The following is a 19,108-nucleotide window of genomic DNA, read 5'->3' on the forward strand; positions in this document are numbered from 1 at the left end:
AGGGTGTGAAGGGTCTGCAGTGATCTTTCCTGCCCGTTTCCTGACTCTGGAGGTGAACAAGTCCAGGATGGAGGGCAGGAAGTACAACCTCTGCTGGGCATTTTTCCGGATGGTGTTGATGTTGGAGGCCCACTTCAGGTCCTGGGAGATTGTGGATCCCAGAAACCTGAAGGTCTCCACAGCAGACACAGTGTTGTTGAGTATGGTGAGGCGGGTCAGTGTTGGGGGGCTTCCTCCTGAAGTCCACTGTCATCTCCACAGTTTTAAGCTTGTTCAGCTCCAGGTTGTTCTGACCACACCAGAGGACCAGCTGTTCAGCCTCCCGTCTGTACGCAGACTCATCACCGTCCCTGATGAGGCCGATGACCGTTGTGTCGTCTGCGAACTTCAGGAGTTTAACAGACGGGTCCTCTGAGGTGCAGTCGTTGGTTTAGAGGGAGAAGAGCAGTGGGGAGAGCACACATCCCTGGGGGGCGCCAGTGCTGATAGTCCGGGTGCTAGATGTGATTTCTCCTGTCTGTCAGGAAGTTAGTGATCCACTGACAGGTGGAGGCTGGCACAGTGAGCTGGGAGAGTTCAGGTTGAAGTACCTCTGGGATGATGGTGTTGAACGCTGAGCTAAAGTCCACAAACCGAACCCTTGCATATGACCCTGGGGAGTCGAGGTGTTAGCATTTAGTTCACAGCAGTGCTGTGCCTACAGCATCATAGGGTTGTTAACATGGCTTTAGAAGACTCTTTTGTTTATACTATGTCAGACAGAAACAATACAGAATAATATTGGTGGGGGGAAATGGCAATAAAACTCACTGGATTTTAATATTCCATGTAGAAGGGAAAAGTTTGGCCTGACAGTAAAGATGCACTGTTGTGGATATTCACTGTCCCTTTAGTGAAAAAGACAGTCCCCCAAATCATCATGAAACGTGGTCATGAACACCAACGGAAAACCCATGCAAATGTGGTCAGAAAGCCCTACTTGTTGAAAGTACTTCAGTCATCTGGATATGCTGAGATAATGTTGTTTTTCATGAATGTTGCAACACCATATCCATATATGTAGTCAGCAGTTTTACAGAGCAGGGTTGTGCAGGGATAGTGCATGTGATTATCAGCGTCAGCTTGAATGTGCTGAGACAGAATCTAATCTCCAGACACTGCCACCACAAGGCACGCTCTAAAAACTGTGTCTCACACAGATGGGCGTGGTTTCTCAGGTAGTAGCCGTGCAGGGGTCGGGAACCTTTTTGACTCAGAGAGCCATGAAAGCAAAATATTTGGAAATTTATTTCAGTGAGAGCCATATAATATATTTTAAGACTGAATTCAACTAAATGTGAGTATAATAAGCCTCTGAATTTATTGTTTTAAATAATGTTGTTGTAATACTCACAATTAATGCGACTTCTGCGACTTCTGCCGCTTTACATTCGACCGTTTCATCGATGCAATTTTGTCATTGCAAATTAAGCACACCGCAGAACCTGCTCTCTCCACAAAGGCAAATTCTTCAGTCCATTCGTCCTGAAATGTACGATACTCCTCATCCTTTTTTCTTTTCGCCATCTTCTTCGTCGAAGGGTTAGCTTTGAGCTAACGACCGAGAACACTGAGTCAAAAGGGGGCGTTTACCTGTTTACCCAGCAACGGCCAACGTCAGCTATTATCATCCAATAAAAATAATGGACAATTGCTCCTGCAGCCAACTGCAGCCCTGAACAGGACATGAGCAGTGGAATATCGATGGATGGATTAAAACAAGTGATAATATTTTATGTTTTATCTGAAAAGCCGAAATCTGTGAGCCAGATGCAATCATCAAAAGAGCCACACCTTTTATTTTAAGCAGCTGTGGAATTACAACACCCGGATCCGTCACTTGATGCCATTGAACTCAAAAGACTTCATCAGATAGAAAGAGTGACTGCGGGGATCATTTTTTTTGAGGTAAATCAACTTCCCAGTATGAACACTTGAATAGGCCTTCAAGTGTGCCCTTACTTCTAAGTTGGAAAATGTACTGATAGCTGAATCAGTTATTCCCTTTCCTCCGTGAATGTGAAGCAGGACACACATGGACACACTAGTTTGCTTGCTGTATGGGCCCCTGGATGCGTAAGATCCAGGCAGCAACCTCTGGGTCTAAAAAAATGAAGCTAATGCTGAAGTGCCTTGAGCTTGCATTCTTTTCACACCCATTCATACACTGATGACAGGAGCTACCATGCAAGGGGCCACCTTCCCATCAGGACTCTAACTAACATTCATACAACATTCACACACCGCAGGCACAGCTACGGGAGCACCTTGGGGTTAAGCATCTTGCATATCGGCATGGACTAGCGGAGCCGGGGATCGAACCGCCGATCCTCTGATTGAAGGACGACCCTGCTCTGCCCCTGAGCAACAAAATGGGATGCTTAAAAGTTTAGCAGGCTGATTGTTCGACCTGTTTTTTCTTGTTTTTTTAATCGAATGTGTTTTATTGTGATGTTTGGTCTAGATACAACAATGGGATACAATAAAGTTACCTTAAAGGTGCTAAATTCAAAATTCAGAGCCTTTCTATTGCCCCCACACGTCTCTCAGCATGGAGACGGCTGAGCTGTCAGCAACTAACAGTGCACGGGTCCCTTGTGCCTCGGTATCAGACGGCGAGAGAGGCTGATGTAAAATAACCACAGAACCCCCCGTGTTTATGTGCATCAAACGTGTCATTCTGATTAATTATTCGACACAGTTCCTTCTCAACATCAACAGGTGTGTAGGCCAAATTGTGAATGACTGAATACTTCTCACTCCGCTTTTAAGTCTGTCAGGACTACCGTCCATGCCGGTCTTTCACCCGGAGTTTTCTGTGGTGAGCAACATGATGTGATAGAGACAACAATAAGTTTCCTCTGAGGAGATATCTCTACAGGCTTCCCAAACTGTCAGTGCGTCATGCCCCTGTGATTATAGGGGGTGAATGTTGTGAGTGTGACAGCCATAATTGTCATAGACTTCTAATGTAGCCACCTATAGTAATGTGTTCTTTCTGATACTACCCTGTGCCCAAGTGTGCCACAGGTGTGCAAAGTTAGCCAACTTGATGAAAACACCGATGGTGTGTGCATATTAGTGCATATGTGTGTGCGTGCATGAACACTTACGGGAAAAATATAGTTCCCCTACATTACTACTTTATATTTACATCACAAATAGTTGTTTGCTGCTATATAAATGTTCTGAATATTGTATAAATAACCTTTAACTTAACTTAAAACTACTTCAGACTTAACTGATCTATGTTTTGTTAATTTGTTCAGTTAATTTGTGGCATTTGCCTATGATGAAGCAAGTATGCTGTTGTCAGTATCAATAGAGGTGATTTAATTAGATTGTAGGCTACACAGTCGTATTAACACATTGAGGATGAACAAGGAAAAACAGGAATTAAATAAACGGGTACACGAATAGAGAAACTGAAAACAGGTTCTCTAGGCATGGTAGTGTGGTCTTGCTGGCTTCCTGTTTGCTATGTGCATGCAGTGCTTCTCAGTAATGTCTCAGTAAGTTTCGTTTTCTTGTGAACCTACTGCTTTTGTGGTTGCGCTGGTTATAAATAGAAGGGCGCTCGACTGTGTGGAGTTAGCCGTTTTAAGGACTGGGTAAAAGGACAATGGGGCAGCGGAAATCTCCACAAGGAGCAGACTTCGACGCAAAACTCCGATTTGGTGGCACTTGTTCAGTTCCTGCAAGCAGCTGCGTACCCTGTTTATACTCGACCGACTCCGCCCATATGGATTTCGGTGTACGCTGGTTTAAATGAAAAGCAAACCCTGTGTGAGGTATGGAGGACAGAATATGACTTAAGTATAAATACATAAATAAATAAATGCATTAATAAATGTATAAATAAATACAGGAATAAATAAATAAATGCTTAAATAAATGTTTGAATACAGAAATAAATGAATAAAACAATAATTAAAAGCTTACATAAATACTGAAATAAATAAATGCTGAAATAAATGCTGAAATAAATAAATAAAAATATAAATAAATGCTGAAATAAATACAGAAATATTTAAATGCTGAAATAAATGCTGAAATAAATAAACAAAAGAATAATTAAATGCTGAAATAAATAAATAAAAGTGTAAATAAATGCTGAAATAAATATGGAAATAAATAAATGTATAGATAAATAAATAAAAGTTGATAATCAAACAGGACATAAAGAAATACATATATATTTATTTCTACATTTCTGTTCACCTACATTTATTCATTTATGTGTCTGTATGCTAATGAGGTCGGAGGTCCTAACCTCTGTCTAAAGCAGGATTGGTCACAGGAGTGTGATGGCTTCTGGTCTACTACTGCTGCCTTGCACAGTAACGTTGAAGTTGGCTAGCCCAGTGTTGCCAACTTGACAACTTTCTCGCTAAATCTGGCGACTTTCCAAATCCTCTTGGCGACTTTTTTTGTCAAAAGCTACTAGCGACAAATCTAGCGACTTTTTCTGGTGTTATTGGAGACTTTTCTGGTGTTTTGACTCTGACGTGAAAGAACGTATCGTTCTGCAGTTACTGTCCTCATACTGTCCTCAATGAGCAGCGGGTGCTGCTGTGAGCCCCTCCGCCATCCCAAAGCACTCACAGGCGGTCAGTCTCACAGCAGCCTCGCGCAGCAGTCCCAGCTGCAGACTGTGGAAGACGTTAGTGCTGCTAGATAGTTTTTTGACGTCGTCTACAGGGATGATTTGCTAGGAATCGGTTGCTTCTGTCTTGCTCCCCTACTTGACCAAACCTGCTTAAGAATGAGGTTCGGACCGCCTACCTTATTAACATACGGACACAGAAATACATAAATAAATAAATGAAGGAATACAGAAATGTGGACATTTTTATTTATTTATGTCCTGTTTAGGTATCAACTTTTATTTATTCATTTCAGCATCTAAATATTTCTGTATTTATTTCAGCATTTATTTATTCTTTTATTTATTTATTTCAGCATTTATTTCATCATTTAAATATTTCTGTATTTATTTCAGCATTTATTTATTCTTTTATTTATTAATTTCTGTATTTATACATTTATTTATGCATTTATCTATTTATTCCTGTATTTATTTATACATTTATTAATGCATTTATTAATTTATTTGTTTATACTTAAGACATTTTTCGTCCTCCACAGTGTGATGTGGCACTCCTGTGTATAAATGGGTAATGTAGTCATTTAGTCTGAATTGAGACACGACTACCTCTCGTACAAACTACAACACCCATAGTTCCTAGCTTACACGCGACTTCTGTTGACATCTGCCGGTAGGCTAGTCACACCGCCTCACAGTTCATTCTACAAGGCGCTTCGGAAGGTAGTTAGCCATCGAAATATTTCGTTTTACATTGCCTAATATACTGCTAATGAGTCGCAATTCGTTTGATATGGACAGATATGGACAAAGCTACAGTAATACGACTGTGGACGTGGCAACCAGGCTGACGAGCTAACATTAGCTAGCAACACAGACTCTTACACAGCGTAATGTGAAAAGTTAGAAACGTGGCGTAAGAAAACGAGTCGCTTTTGCATCAGTAACAGACTAAACACATTGACAGCATATTGACCTGCCCGGAGAGAATGACATGGGATTGTTAAAAACAGCTCGCACGTCACATCATTGTGAATAGCTAAATAACATTAACATTTTAGCGTTGTGTTTTTGAAGAAGATTTCGGGTTTTGGACGAACCGTACAAAATATTACCAAGCAGTGTCTGTTTCCTAACATCTTCACGTTCATTACACATATCCCATTTACGCTCTAGCCTACACAATGGCACTTACTTGTAGATAAAGTTGCAGCTATTACTGTCAGATATTTAACTGCTGGTGTCTTTTGGGGGTTCATTGTATGCCGAATACACTAAAACAGCCCAACGATTCGTGCCATTTTTTAATAATCTCCTACTTTATGGTGGTGCTTTTTGTTTAGAAAGGCAACTTTAAACCGACGGCTTTTCTGTATAGAGTACAGCTATTAATAGGTTATGTCATGTAGAAACCATACTGCCGAGAAAGTTCAGGTCAATATGTGTTCTGTCCGTCTGGCTGCCATAGAAGTAAGCTGGGGAACCAGAGAACACCAGAGAACACCAGAGAACAATGTCTCCTCCGCGGCTCACAGGTGCTCTGCGCTCCTTCTCCAATGTGAGCAAGAAGGAGGCCATTACTGAGCAGCTCTATGATCTGAAGGTGAGGCCAGCTAGTGGATGATTGGATGTTAGTATTGCTACAATAGAACGTTGAACTCTGTTCAGTAGTGTTGTATGGCATCATGTTAAGCAGTTTCACAGCGTTCGGTTCCACCACTTAACAGCCAATGGATGTGATGCTGAAATTGACTTTTATTTTCTAGCAAAAAACCTCATCATTGCAGTGTCAGGCAATGGCCACAGTTGAGATTTCTAGGGCAGAAAGTAGTATGATAAAATGTCAGTTGACATATATGCCATACCATATATGTTGTCATGCTATCTACCAACCCTAAGCTGAAGTAAATCTATTGTTTATAGTTCAAACCCCGGCTCCTTCCTCACCTTCACACAGTGGACGAGTCCCGGTGTGAAGTGTGTGTGAACGTGTGATCGTTGGTAGAGAAATGGTCAGACACACTGATGTGGGCGTTCTGAAGCTATTCAAGCATCGGAGTAGCACGTCTGAGGAGGGTTGGAACATTTCCAAGGGAATTGTTGCTCAATTTCAATACGACAACCGTACCTTTTTAATAGTTACTTTGGAGGAAAATACACATAAAAAGCACTACTAGGTCTGATGGCATGTCTTGTTTATGAGTATGGACATGTAATTGAGTTGTAACCTGCACAGCATTCAGCAGCACTATTCCATCACGGGTCAGATCATTGGCCAGCATCCCATTAAATATAGTTTGGTAAAATGAGCCAGAAGACTACATGCTTTCAGGAAAGTTTTGATTATATTACTGGAGTGAATGAATTGATGAAATAACTGGGCTGAATTTATTCCAAATGTTTTGTGATATTTCAGTGAACCAGCAGATGTTAGCCTAAAGCAAAGCACGCGGTTCATAATAAACACTTTCTGCTAGTTTCTGCCAGCTAGCTGTGACCACCTGATTGAGCTCATTTAGGAGTTTTTATTGATCCGTTTCCATTTGTTCATTATTGTAAAACATTTAGTTTATATATGAGTTGGAACACTTTAAGCCCTTAAGTCTGCACACAGCCCACGTTGTTGTATCTACCTTTCAAAGTACCCTTTCTCATGAGTTAATTTGCTTGCTTACATGAACCTTATTCTGTTTATGATATGGTAAAACATGTGTTTCTATCTGCATATGACATGGTTAATACAGCCTGAGCAAATAACACCTATATTTCCATCTTATTCCTGTTATTTTCTGTTAATTCACATGATTTCCTCACAAATTCTTGTTAATTCCCACGGAAAGTTTCCACGTTGAATTTTGAAACTCTATCTCTGACCGAGTGCACTGTCCCTTCGAGCCCCTAGTGATGGCCCAGTAGAACCCACCACTGTGTGTGTGTGTGTGTGTGTGTGTGTGTGTTCATGGTAATAACAGAACATGCCACCCAGTGTAACAGTGTGTTTTAAATAGTTTTTGGCCAACAATGGCACAGAGGAATGCGATATATCAGGGTTTGCATACACACACAATACTTGTTCATACTTTCATTGTTGGTTGTCATGGCATTTGCTTGCAATAGTAAAAACTATTGCTGGCATTATCCTTAAACATTCTGTTCCATCCATGCAATGTTTAAAGCGATAGACATGCAGGATGTGATGTCCACACAGATCCATTAGCTAACTGCTGTAGAGGAACCCAGCAGAGAGACCGTGATGGGGCTTCTGCTGTGACGACGTGTTGGCCAGTACTGATACATAAATGAACACTGTATACCTGGGATTGCTGTGGCACCACATCTGAATGTACAGAAACATATACAGGCTGTAAATATTGTGTATTTGCTGATGCTAGCTAAAATCATGTTATCCACAACCAGCAGAGTAGTACTAGTACTGTAGTAGTAGTAAACAGTTGAGTAATTGGTGACACCTCTAACTGAAGCTGAGATAACCGTAATGACATCATTTCTGAGACCTACGAAGCCACAGAAGACAATATACAGCTTAATTCACAGAATCAGTAGTATCACTAGTAGACTGACTTGTACGTGTAATGACGGCCCTTTTGTTGTATGACCAAATCCCTAAAAGCTTAATCATTAAGATCCATCATGGTACAAGTCGGTTGAATCCCCACACCATATATTCTACCAGAGTAAGAAACGAGTGCTGCTCTGACGCTCACTGGAGGCTTCTATCTGTGGCAGCTTGTTTTTCTTCCAACACCGTCAGCAAGCAAGTAATGTGATTTAGCATGTTACATTTTTATCTTTGATGACACAGCTTGTGTACTGTATGGCTCTTCTCCATCTCCCCTTTTCCCCTCCAAAGGAAAAACATCCAAAGTTTTCACTTTGGATGGAATATCACAGACGTAGACTCTGCTCCAGATTTAGTTTTACTTTAAGATTGAATTCCAACATCCCCTGTGAGAAACAGTGTCTGTAGTCCCAGTGCATGTGAGTCCACTGTGAGAGAGAGACGTTTAGTACGTACAGCTGTGGAGGAGGAGACACAATGTCACAATCATTTATATGTGATAACCTGCTGGAAAGAGCTCAGCATGTAGGAGAATGGGACTATTCATGACACTGTCATCTGTCGGCTCTCTAGAGAGCTACATGACACACAGAATGGCACCTACTAGCAGTATTAACACTGTCCCTCTCTACACACGTGAGCAATGAGCATCCACAGCACAGAGCACCGTACAGGCTACGTATTCATCACACAGTGCTGTCACTATGTTTTCTATATTACTGCACATGGCTACCTTTTCATCAATTGACACAAGCAGTCACATCAATCTGAACTCCCTTTTCATTTAGAAAGCGCTTTCAAAATCAGACTATAACAGTTTTCAGTATACAAAACTCTATCTTTTCAATACCAGTATCTGTGTGAGCCACCTCGAAAGGCTACATACATATTACAAAAATATAACATAACACCTTCTGCAGTGCAATACAAGTGTGTTGTTATCTACAAAGATAAGGTGTTCACATAGCAGCTCTAAGACAGGATAGTGAATGCCTATGACATGAGTTAGTGGACTAGTTAGTTACTTTAGCTCTTCTACTCTACTTAGTTGAAGTCACTGCACCTCCCAACAGAACACCAAGGTTGAATATCAGCGCAGCAGGAGCACTTTCTCAATGAAGCGCTTATCTGTCGGAGAAAAACGCTATATGGACAAAAGCCCGAAGCATTTCTGGAGAAATTGTTTATTGAGATGTAAACCCAGAATCATAACTGCGGTGATACTAGCTAATCATCTCTGCTTTGGAGTTGTTTGCATTAAATCAATACAGTAACAGAAATCCTGTGAGCCCAACTTCAATTCCTTGGAGCCCCTAATGATTCAGTCCCATCAGGGTGTCTCTGGGTTCTGTTGTGATGAATCCTGCTCAAAATGATTCTATAGGGCCATATTAGGAGCACTCCACCAATTTTGCACATTAAGGTGAGTGTACTTGTCTCGGGGAGTACTACACAGCCTGTAAAGACTGTTGTACAGTGTCCTCTGTGTCTCTGGAGGACCTTTGTATAACAAAGCCACAGAGGTGTAGAGTTCGAAGTACTTCAGTGTTAACCAGGCATTGATTGTCTTACCGAAAAGATGCTATTGACTTGCTCTCTGGAAAAGCATCTATTGTTTTTGAAGCTTCCGTTTGAGTTATGTAAAGTACAAGTTGAAAATTGTTGTTATAAATGCAGAAATGCAATGAATTAATTGGGGCACCAAAGTAAAAAGCATGGTATGGTTCTTTGGTGTGATCATAGTTATGTATAAGAATCATTTTGGGTTGAATACATGGCACAGAAAGCATTTGACATGAAATATGTAAGATGAACTTCATACCTCAGTGTCTGACCACGCTGACGGCACCACATCCTGCAATGGCAAAATATCTGCACAGTACATTGGGAAAGTGTTGGGCTACATGAGTCTTATCCAAGGTTATGTGAGCAATAAGAAATGCTCTCCTTCTGTCTGTTGCTCTAGACCAAACGACTGAAGAGACGGGAGCTGTTTGCCAGAGAAGGTCTAACATGGAAGAAGATTTTCCATTTGTGCTCCGAGCATCAGGACAAAGCTGACCAGCAAGCTGCCAGTCAGGAGCTGAAGAGCCTCCTTCTGGCAGCCAAGGAAATAGGTAATGAATCCATTTTCATTTTTCTCAATCTGTTTTTATGTGTTTGTGTTTCACTGATGAAAAAACCCAGTTACGCTTAACAGACTGCCGTTTTCTGTTTTTAGACTGCTTTTCTAAATGTGATACACTTAGCAGCTGCTGAAATGATCTGTTAGTGTTTTGTGCCTTTGGTACATCAGAGTTAGAAATGTCTGTGAATTCAAAAGGAAGAGCTTTTTTGTCTGGCTTTAATAAATTGTCCAACATTTTTGTGGTGCTCACAGATTTTAAAAAAATGGCATGTGAAAACTTCAGCCAAAGGCTCCTTTTAAAGCCTTAAATGGTCTTGAAATATAATCAAGGAAGTTATGGTTATAAATTAATTTAAATTGACTGTAAATTTAATAACAAGTAATATATGTACACATAAGAAATGAAGATGTATAAGATCGCACAACATGAAGACATGAGATCCAATGATTGTGGTTTCCTTGGCTGATCCAGATCTTTTAATAGTCTGACCGGCAGATTCCGATTTTCTACCTCATAGATACAGTTAGCAGCAAGGGTCTAAACAAACCTTTTTTTTACCACAGTCTCGGAAGTATCACGCCAAAAACTACATCTGACAAGATTACATTTGGACCCATTTTTAAGCCCTTTTTACTGAGTAGAGCTTGAACCCATATAATGCAAGTCAGTGCGACCTGTGCTAACATTAGCTGTTAGCTCCGTTATCAGCAGGACTGTGGGAGAGACCCCAGGCTGGTGGTAAACCAGCCGGTTGCTCTGATTTGTCTGAGGAGCAGCATGCATGGGAATGAGAAGTGTCTGATTATGTTTGTTGTTCCAAATGTTTTACGGTTGTTCCTCCACGGCTTATTTTGGACTTACAGCTGTGACAAACTGTGTTTATGTCTTCACTCACTGACACATGTGGTGTGTGTGGCTGCGACGTAACTGTCTGTGCTGCTGTGGCATGTGGTATGCGGTAGAAAGTACGTGTTTTTCACAGTTTGGGCCCACTGACCCTTTAAGCCAAATAGTTAAACCACAACATGTATGTTTAAGTATTTTGGTGTGAAGAGCTTTTTTCTTGATCATCATTGGATCATTGGACAATATTGATTCATTTACCTTTGATCTGACTTTCAGATATGTAATTGAGGTAATTGTGGTAAAACGACCTCATCTGCTCATTTTATAATCCCCAAGCCGTGTCTAGCAAGGTGACTTTGTCCCAGTGTCTCTCTAGCATAAAACTAGAGAGTAAAACTGATATGAATCATTGATGAAAGGGACAGTATGTTATATCCCAGTCCGTCAAGAAAACACTTTCTTTAAAGGGTGTAATCTTTGAAATGATCATTTTATTATGTCTGGTCTATGTGGACACTCTTGGCATTCACTGTCTGTTCCCAACATTTGACCCATTGGAGTGCCATGATGTTCCACTGATACTGAGTTTTGAGTGAGTCAGAAATTGTACAGCTTACAAAGTGACTGTTGAGTCAGTGATGTTTTCCAGAACCCTTATTATACCTTATTTGTCATGCTGTAGCATGACAAAGCCTGAGCCTGAGCTTTGGCTTTGCTATTAAAAACCTTAGACTGGACATCGGAAAAGGAAAGGATACAACTTGTGTTACGTGTGGGTATTTTACAAACTGAAGGTTGAGCTTGACATTCTTACTTCCCTTTGAGTGACCTACCTTCAAGAGAAGTGGCAACATGACATGATAACAGTTGGACTCCATGCTGTCACTGAGGTAGTTCATACTCTAACATTTCTTGGGTCTGCAGAAGGATACGTGACGTTTGACCAACTTGTGCCAAGAAAAAAAATCCTTGTTGGCTGATGAAGAAAAAACAAGGTTTATTGTGCTACATGAAAAACTCATTTCCATGTCTGAAAACGTGGAGTTTTGATGCTTATTTGAAAGTCTTGAGCCTTGCCACGAGCACAGGCTGCCAACAGAAAGGTCTAACCTACATCTGTACAAGAAGTCAACGAGTTTGTGCAAAATGCATCTGCAACTCTTCCAAGCTGCAGAGCAGGAGGGCTGTAGAAGAGGTCTGAAGTACACGAGATAATTCTTCCAGAAAAGACGGTCCAACTGCAGCACAGTAGGCTGTGCTCTGGATTAAGAGTTTAAGGAATCTAAGCAGAAGTTGGTATGGCTCCTTGAAAAAGGAGGAGTTTCCTTAAAGGAACAAACAAACACCTTTTCACAGCAGATAGTTTGACTTGTCATGCAGTAGAGGGAAAAGCACAGGTGAAATTAAAAACATGAATTACATCATAGCACTTTGTCTTGCCATTATGGATGTAGTTCCCGGTGCAGTTAGCCATGTTGGCTATTCCAGAGGGCTCCTCTCTCTGTCGCTTTTCGGTCGGACTCGGACAAGCGTTTGAAATGATTTATATAACAACCACGTTTATGTGGAAAGCTGTTGGAGGGTTGTGCAGCTTGCCCCGATATACATTGCTATGCACCAGTCCTAGTTTCCCCAAATCTCTACAACGGAGGGGGTGAGTACACAGTTAGCAAAAAAAAGGTCAAATCACCAATTAATGCTGGTGAGGTTAGCGGGGGAAGTAGGAGCATTGTTTCAAACTGTGGCTCTATGCATTTCTCTTTTATTCAGATGATGCCTTCTGCAGGATCAACAATCATAGTAAGACACGGTACATAGGTCACACCACTGATAAGCATGCTCCACCACTGGGTGGCCTTCAGGGAATCAAAACCTCAAACAAACAGTGACACAAGCTTCAGCCAATGAAATCTTACCATATAGAGATTTCAATTTTATAGCCAAGTTTTTGGTTATGTATTCAAAAATGTGAAATGCACAAATATTTATTAGATTTCTAATAGATATATAGGAAAAGTTAAACATCAGCTCATGATGAAAAGCATAACATCCAATAGATAGAGGTACATTCCACTGCATCATGAGGTGAAGGGTCCAGTGTGTTCCCCTCTGGAAGTCCTGCCTTCTCAATCCCAATACATCTGAAAAGGAAATAGAATCATTTATTCATTTAATTCAACAACATGTGCTGCTACTGGATAATTCATGTTGATAAGGTAAACAACTGACTTAGTGTGACATGAAGTGATTCCTTTTATAGGATCTCCTTTTGTGTGTGGGGATGTTTGAAACTGTTCTACCCAGAAATATAACTACAGTGGCTGCAGCAACCACAGCACCGGTTGCGCTTTAGGGAGAGGTGCTGAAGCAGCTTGAGCTGTACTGATTGAAAAGAAGGTTAAATATGAGTGGTCTCTCAGGTTTTTACCTTTTTATATAAAAACGAGCAGTCGTTCTTTAGTACGTTGTGGTCCGCTGTCCCGTCTGTCTATGTGCTGGAAATTGTATCCAGTGTTCATAGCCCTGGCTCTGTATTACATTGGAATGGGCTGTAGCCTACCATTGTCATTTGTTACATTCAAAGCTATTATAAAGGTTTTGGAATGAGAAGCTTTTATTGAAGTATGTCTATGAAGCTTCTGATGTGTGTTAATGCGTGTGTGCCTCCTTTTATATATGCGGCAAGTGTCCGCGGGAGAGCAAACCATTTTTTCAGCGCAGAGAAAATATTTTTTGAAAGACTGCACTACTACTTCTTTTGAATATGTGGCTCTGAATTCCACTCGAGCTTTATTCCTAAACATTTACAGACCACCTAAATACTGTGCAACCTTCTTTGATGAGTTTACTGAACTGCTGTCTATAATCTGTATTGATTTTGACTGTGTTATTGTTGGCGATTTTAATATCCATGTTGATAATCCCCAGGACAGAGGGTCTATAGAACTATGTGGTGTCCTTGATAACTATGATCTGACTCAGCATGTGACAGGACCCACCCACAACAGGGGGCACACTCTGGACCTAATCATCACCAAAGGTGTAAACATTTCCAAGGTTGCTGTGACTGATGTTGCACTCTCTGATCATTTCTGTGTTTTCTTTGAGAGTGCAATCTCCTTGCACACAAATGTCCAAACCAAGGTTGTGACAAAGCGTTACATCTCTGAAAACACCAGTTAACTATTTATTCAGAAGTTCTCCACACCAGCCCTCTCTTGCATCTCAGTCAATGAGCTTGTAGATGGCTTCAATTTTAAAGTTAAAAATATTATTGATGCCATTGCACCCACTAAAGTGAAGGTTGTCTCGGGTAAGCAAAGATCTCCTTGGAGAAATGCTACGCTGGTCAAAATAGAGAAACGAGAGTGTCGGAAAGCTAATCTCCAGGTTCACTGTGACATCTATAAAGAGAGACTTCGCAATTATAATTTGGAACTTAGAAATGCAAGGCAGTCCTTCTTCTCTGACATCATAACCAAAAACAATAACAATACACGCGCCTTATTTGCTACTGTCGACAGGCTAACAAACCCTCCAGTGTCGGTAGCTGCTGAGCTCCAATCCACCTGGGCATGCAATCAATTTGCCTCCTTTTTTACTGACAAAATTCAGAAAATTAGACAAGCAGTCAGTGCCTCCACACCAACCACAGGACATGTGTTGTCCCCATCTCTAAATAACATCCATTCAAATATCATGACACAATTTCATTCAAACGACCGTAGAAGCCTAGAAGACATTATACAACATCTGAAGTCATCCTCCTGCTGCTTGGATATTCTACCAACACACTTTTTCAAAAATATTTCTAACTGCGTGACCACTGATCTTTTACAAATTGTAAACACATCCCTTCTCTCGGGTGTCTTCCCACAAGCCCTAACAACTGCAGTTATTAAACCGCTCCTAAAGAAGGCTAGTTTACACTCCGCAACAATGAACAATTATAGGCCAATATCAAACCTCCCATTTTTAAGTAAAATAATTGAAAAAGCGTTTTTTTCAACATCTGAACAACTTCTTGGCCGTAAATAACTGTTTGGATGTCTTCCAGTCAGGCTTTCGACAGCACCACAGTACTGAAACTGCTCTTGTTAAGGTTTTCAATGACATCCACTGAAACACAGACAATGGCAGAAGTTCAGTCTTAGTATTACTGGATCTCAGTGCTGCATTCGACACGGTCGACCATGCCATACTACTAGAAAGACTAAAAATCTGGGTGGGACTCTCTGGCACAGCACTTAACTGGTTTGAATCCTACTTGAAGGACAGAGAATACTTTGTGTCTGTAGCTAATTACACATCAGAGCTGACTAAAATGACGTGGTGTTCCCCAAGGTTCAATACTGGGGCCTCTTCTGTTCAACATCTACATGCTTCCACTAGCTCAGATTATGGAAAACAACAAAGTGTGTTATCATAATTATGCAGACGACAAACAAATCGACATAACTATATCACCAGGGGACTATAATCCCATACAAGGGCTGGGTAATGCATTGAACAAATCAACAACTGGATGGGCTAGAATTTTCTTCAATTAAACAAATATAAAACAGAAGAAATTGGTTTTGGTACCAAGGACGAACGATAGAAAGTCAGCGCTCAGCTTCAATCACTGATGTTAAAAACCACAAACAAGCCAGAAATCTAGGTGTAGTTATGGAGTCAGACCACAACCTGAACAGCCATATCAAGACAATTACAAAATCAGCCTACTATCACCTGAAGAATATATCAAGGATTAGAGGACTTATGTCTCAACAGGATTTGGAAAAACTTGTCCATGCATTTATCTTCAGCAGACTGGACTACTGTAACGGTGTGTTTACAGGTCTCTGTAAAAAGTCAATCAGAAAGCTGCAGCTGATTCAGAACGCTGCAGCTCGAGTCCTCACTAAGACCAGGAGGGTGGATCACATCACTCCAGTTCTGAGGTCTTTGCACTGGCTTCCTGTTCAACAAAGAATTGACTTTAAAATCCTGCTGTTGGTTTATAAAGCACTGAATGGTTTAGGGCCAAAACACATCTCTGATCTGCTGCTACCTTATGAACCATCCCGACCCCTTAGGTCGTCTGGGACCGGTCTACTTTCTGTTCCCAGAGTCAGAACTAAACATGGAGAAGCAGCGTTCAGTTGTTCTGCTCCACATATCTGGAACAAAGTCCCAGAAAGCTGCAGGTCTGCTGAGACCCTCAGCTCCTTTAAATCAAGATTGAAGACTTTTCTGTTTGCTGCTGCCTTTAATTGAACCCCATTCAATTAATATATAAATCAATTTCCTGCATTTCTGCATTTTACTACTGTATTTTATTTCTCACACTGCTTTTTAGTGTTTTAATGACTGTTTTTAATGTTTCAATGAATGTTCTTAATTGTTTTTAAATCTCCTTTTCTTTTGCCTTATGTTCTGATGATTTTAATGGTTTTATGTGAAGCACTTTGAATTACCTTGTTGTTGAAATGTGCTATACAAATAAACTTGCCTTGCCTTGCAACAACAAATATGGATATTTTGTTTGACAAAAAAGGTGTGAATTCTGGAAATGATTCCATCTATCTTTTTTTAATAGATTTTGACTGACGCAACAGTGCGCCTGCTTGTTATTGGGTTAGAATATAGGTGAATATTTGCCATATACTACACAACCTTGAGTTGTGTTTCAAAGCCTCTTCACAGGCAACTTGTGACTCCTCCACATGCTTTACCGTGGCTAGGCTCCGGTTGACGACCCTTCGAAGCTTTCATGTGGCTGTGGCTACTTTTGTGATCATTCAGTGCCGATTTCTCCCTCGGACAAATCCGCTACTCATGTCAGCCTTTTTACAGATGTCGTAGAAGATTTTGCCACCTTCCTTCCTCAGCCATGTGAACTCCTGCTCCCACTTAACTAGGTACTCCCTTCTGCTGCCACTTGCATGCGGCGTAACATCGGCCAACACTGGCTGATGAACATTAGCAATGTTACTTGCTTGTCCTTCAGCTTCCTAGGCATCGATCCCTCTTTTTGCACCCCGTTCATCAACGCCTTCATTACTGCACTTTTTAAAGAAACTCCAGATACTGCCGTGACATTTTGCAATGTAGCTAGTCTACCAATGCTAAAGCCAGCTAGACGACGACGTAATGCACCTACGGTCAAAGACCAGAACAATAGCTAATTAATATGCACACGCCACCAACTGGACCGGGCTGTGAATTAAACTCTGTGTTAAATGGCGGACGGCCTTCAGATTTCTCCGTCATTGTTAAAAGAAAACGGCCAAAGACGGAAAATATTCGGTTAACGCGACCTCTGCCAATGCTTTATTATTACCTTCATCTGTTCTGCACAAGTCGAATCCTCTATGAAATATGTCTGTGTGTGTAAATATTACACAGCCATTTGATTATGTTTTAAGAGATCATCTGTTTTTTATTTCAGCATCAGGACAGATTTATTGTATCCTCCTAGTTAAAAATCCTTTTCCCTCATGTTCCTGTCAAAATTCTCAATCCTCACAATACGTTTTAATCTGCAGAACTTTGATGTGATCAGAGTCTGCCCGTAGTCAAGTATTTCTAGCAGTAGGTTTTCTGAACAGATCCATGTACAAGTGGCCATTCTCTAATGAGCCATATCTAGTAAACACTTGCATTTGTATTTATAGCAGAATTTAGAGGTTAAAGGAATAAGATGCTCTAAACTACATCAATACTACCGCACAGACATCACCATGTGTGTGTATATATATATAAATGAAATAGAGGCATAGATACATTTACAAAGGTGTAAGTTATTGCTTGCTTGGCCCACAAATATAACTCTTTAGGAAGTTCTGCTCCAGCTGGCTAAGAGGACTTTCTGTTTCTGTCTTTTTATTGGATGGGTCTAGAGATTGCTAAAGTCGTTTCCAGCTGAGACATTTGTTATGTTTTAATGGTGCTGTCTGATTTAATGAATCACTAGTTTGAAACTAACAAATAGTCATATTGAATTTAGAATTCAGGGTGGACTCAACACACACATGGACGCGTTCCCCTTCAGGTAAACACTGTTAGCTCTGTCAGCACTTTTGCGATAGCTTGAACTGTCAGTGCCGTTAGCACCGTTAGCTGCACGCCACCTTTAAACTGGAACAGATAAAAGGCTGGTCTGAGGCAGGAGAATGCATATTTCTCTGTCATTAGATATTCTAGTTTATAGTTTTGGATGGCTGTACTACTGGCGCACACTGGATGTCCATATAATTTGCTTATAAATATGTATTTAAGGTCCAGGAAGGATACAGAGAGAAGTGTGTGTGTGTGGTTTTAGAAGTATCATCTTTGAGATTGACTCCAGAAATAGGTGTTTGACAGCATGCTGTACATGCTGTGATCCTCCCTCTACGACTTCAAGTGTTCATGAGTCAATTATGGAGCTCTCTCATGAAAGCCTGTAATGATTTTTATTGACTTTGCTCTTCTCTCCGTTTATGGCGGTGTATTGTCTTCTCATTCTCCAGTCAAGAGGAACAGTGTTTGTTGTTGTTGATGTTCCACTAATGCTTTATCTGTTGAACCTGCCCTCAGACAATGTGGCTGGATCCAAATAAGAAGTTAGTGTTGAGCACACTCTGGAGAGGATGAAAGCAGCCATTCTGCTCTGCTCCGTGCAGCAACGAGTCTGACGCTTCTAGACTCTTTTAATTGCTTTAAATCCTTTTCATCTGTTTTCGCTTTCCTCTTCCTCCCCAACCTTCTTCACACTCCCTTTGTCTCTCTGACATTTTTCCTCTAATTGGACAATTACTCTGTATTCCTTTTTTTAAAGTGCGTATCTGGTTAAGCATGAATTGTTTGGAATATTATTTAAATACGGTGCAGGGACCTTAAACAGTGAGCTCATGCTGTAGTCTTTACTGCTCAGAGGCTTCT

The 19,108-nt window shown here is 40.8% G+C and overlaps 1 protein-coding gene across 10 annotated transcripts in view; it reads left to right on the forward strand.

Annotated features, from left to right (window-relative positions):
* The first annotated feature begins 1,188 nt into the window (after positions 1 to 1,188).
* ascc3 (activating signal cointegrator 1 complex subunit 3) overlaps positions 1,189 to 19,108 on the forward strand; it is a 193,226-nt gene continuing 175,306 nt past the window's right edge. For 3 of the 10 annotated variants that reach the window (XR_012957737.1, XR_012957738.1, XM_076106879.1), the window contains exons 1-3: positions 1,190 to 1,947; positions 6,114 to 6,248; positions 10,192 to 10,342. Coding sequence is in view for 6 of the 10 variants with exons in the window: in XM_076106879.1 (XP_075962994.1) it covers positions 6,159 to 6,248; positions 10,192 to 10,342 (241 nt within the window). In the remaining 4 variants the exon portion in view is untranslated. Of the gene's footprint in view, positions 1,948 to 5,271; positions 5,369 to 6,113; positions 6,249 to 10,191; positions 10,343 to 19,108 lie in introns of those variants that run through there. The other 7 variants (XM_076106877.1, XM_076106878.1, XM_076106880.1 and 4 more) reach the window with 6 other exon arrangements.

Source organism: Anarhichas minor, unplaced genomic scaffold, assembly GCF_050575085.1.
Source record: "Anarhichas minor isolate MPS153535 unplaced genomic scaffold, ASM5057508v1 ptg000036l, whole genome shotgun sequence".
Taxonomy (NCBI): domain Eukaryota; kingdom Metazoa; phylum Chordata; class Actinopteri; order Perciformes; family Anarhichadidae; genus Anarhichas; species Anarhichas minor.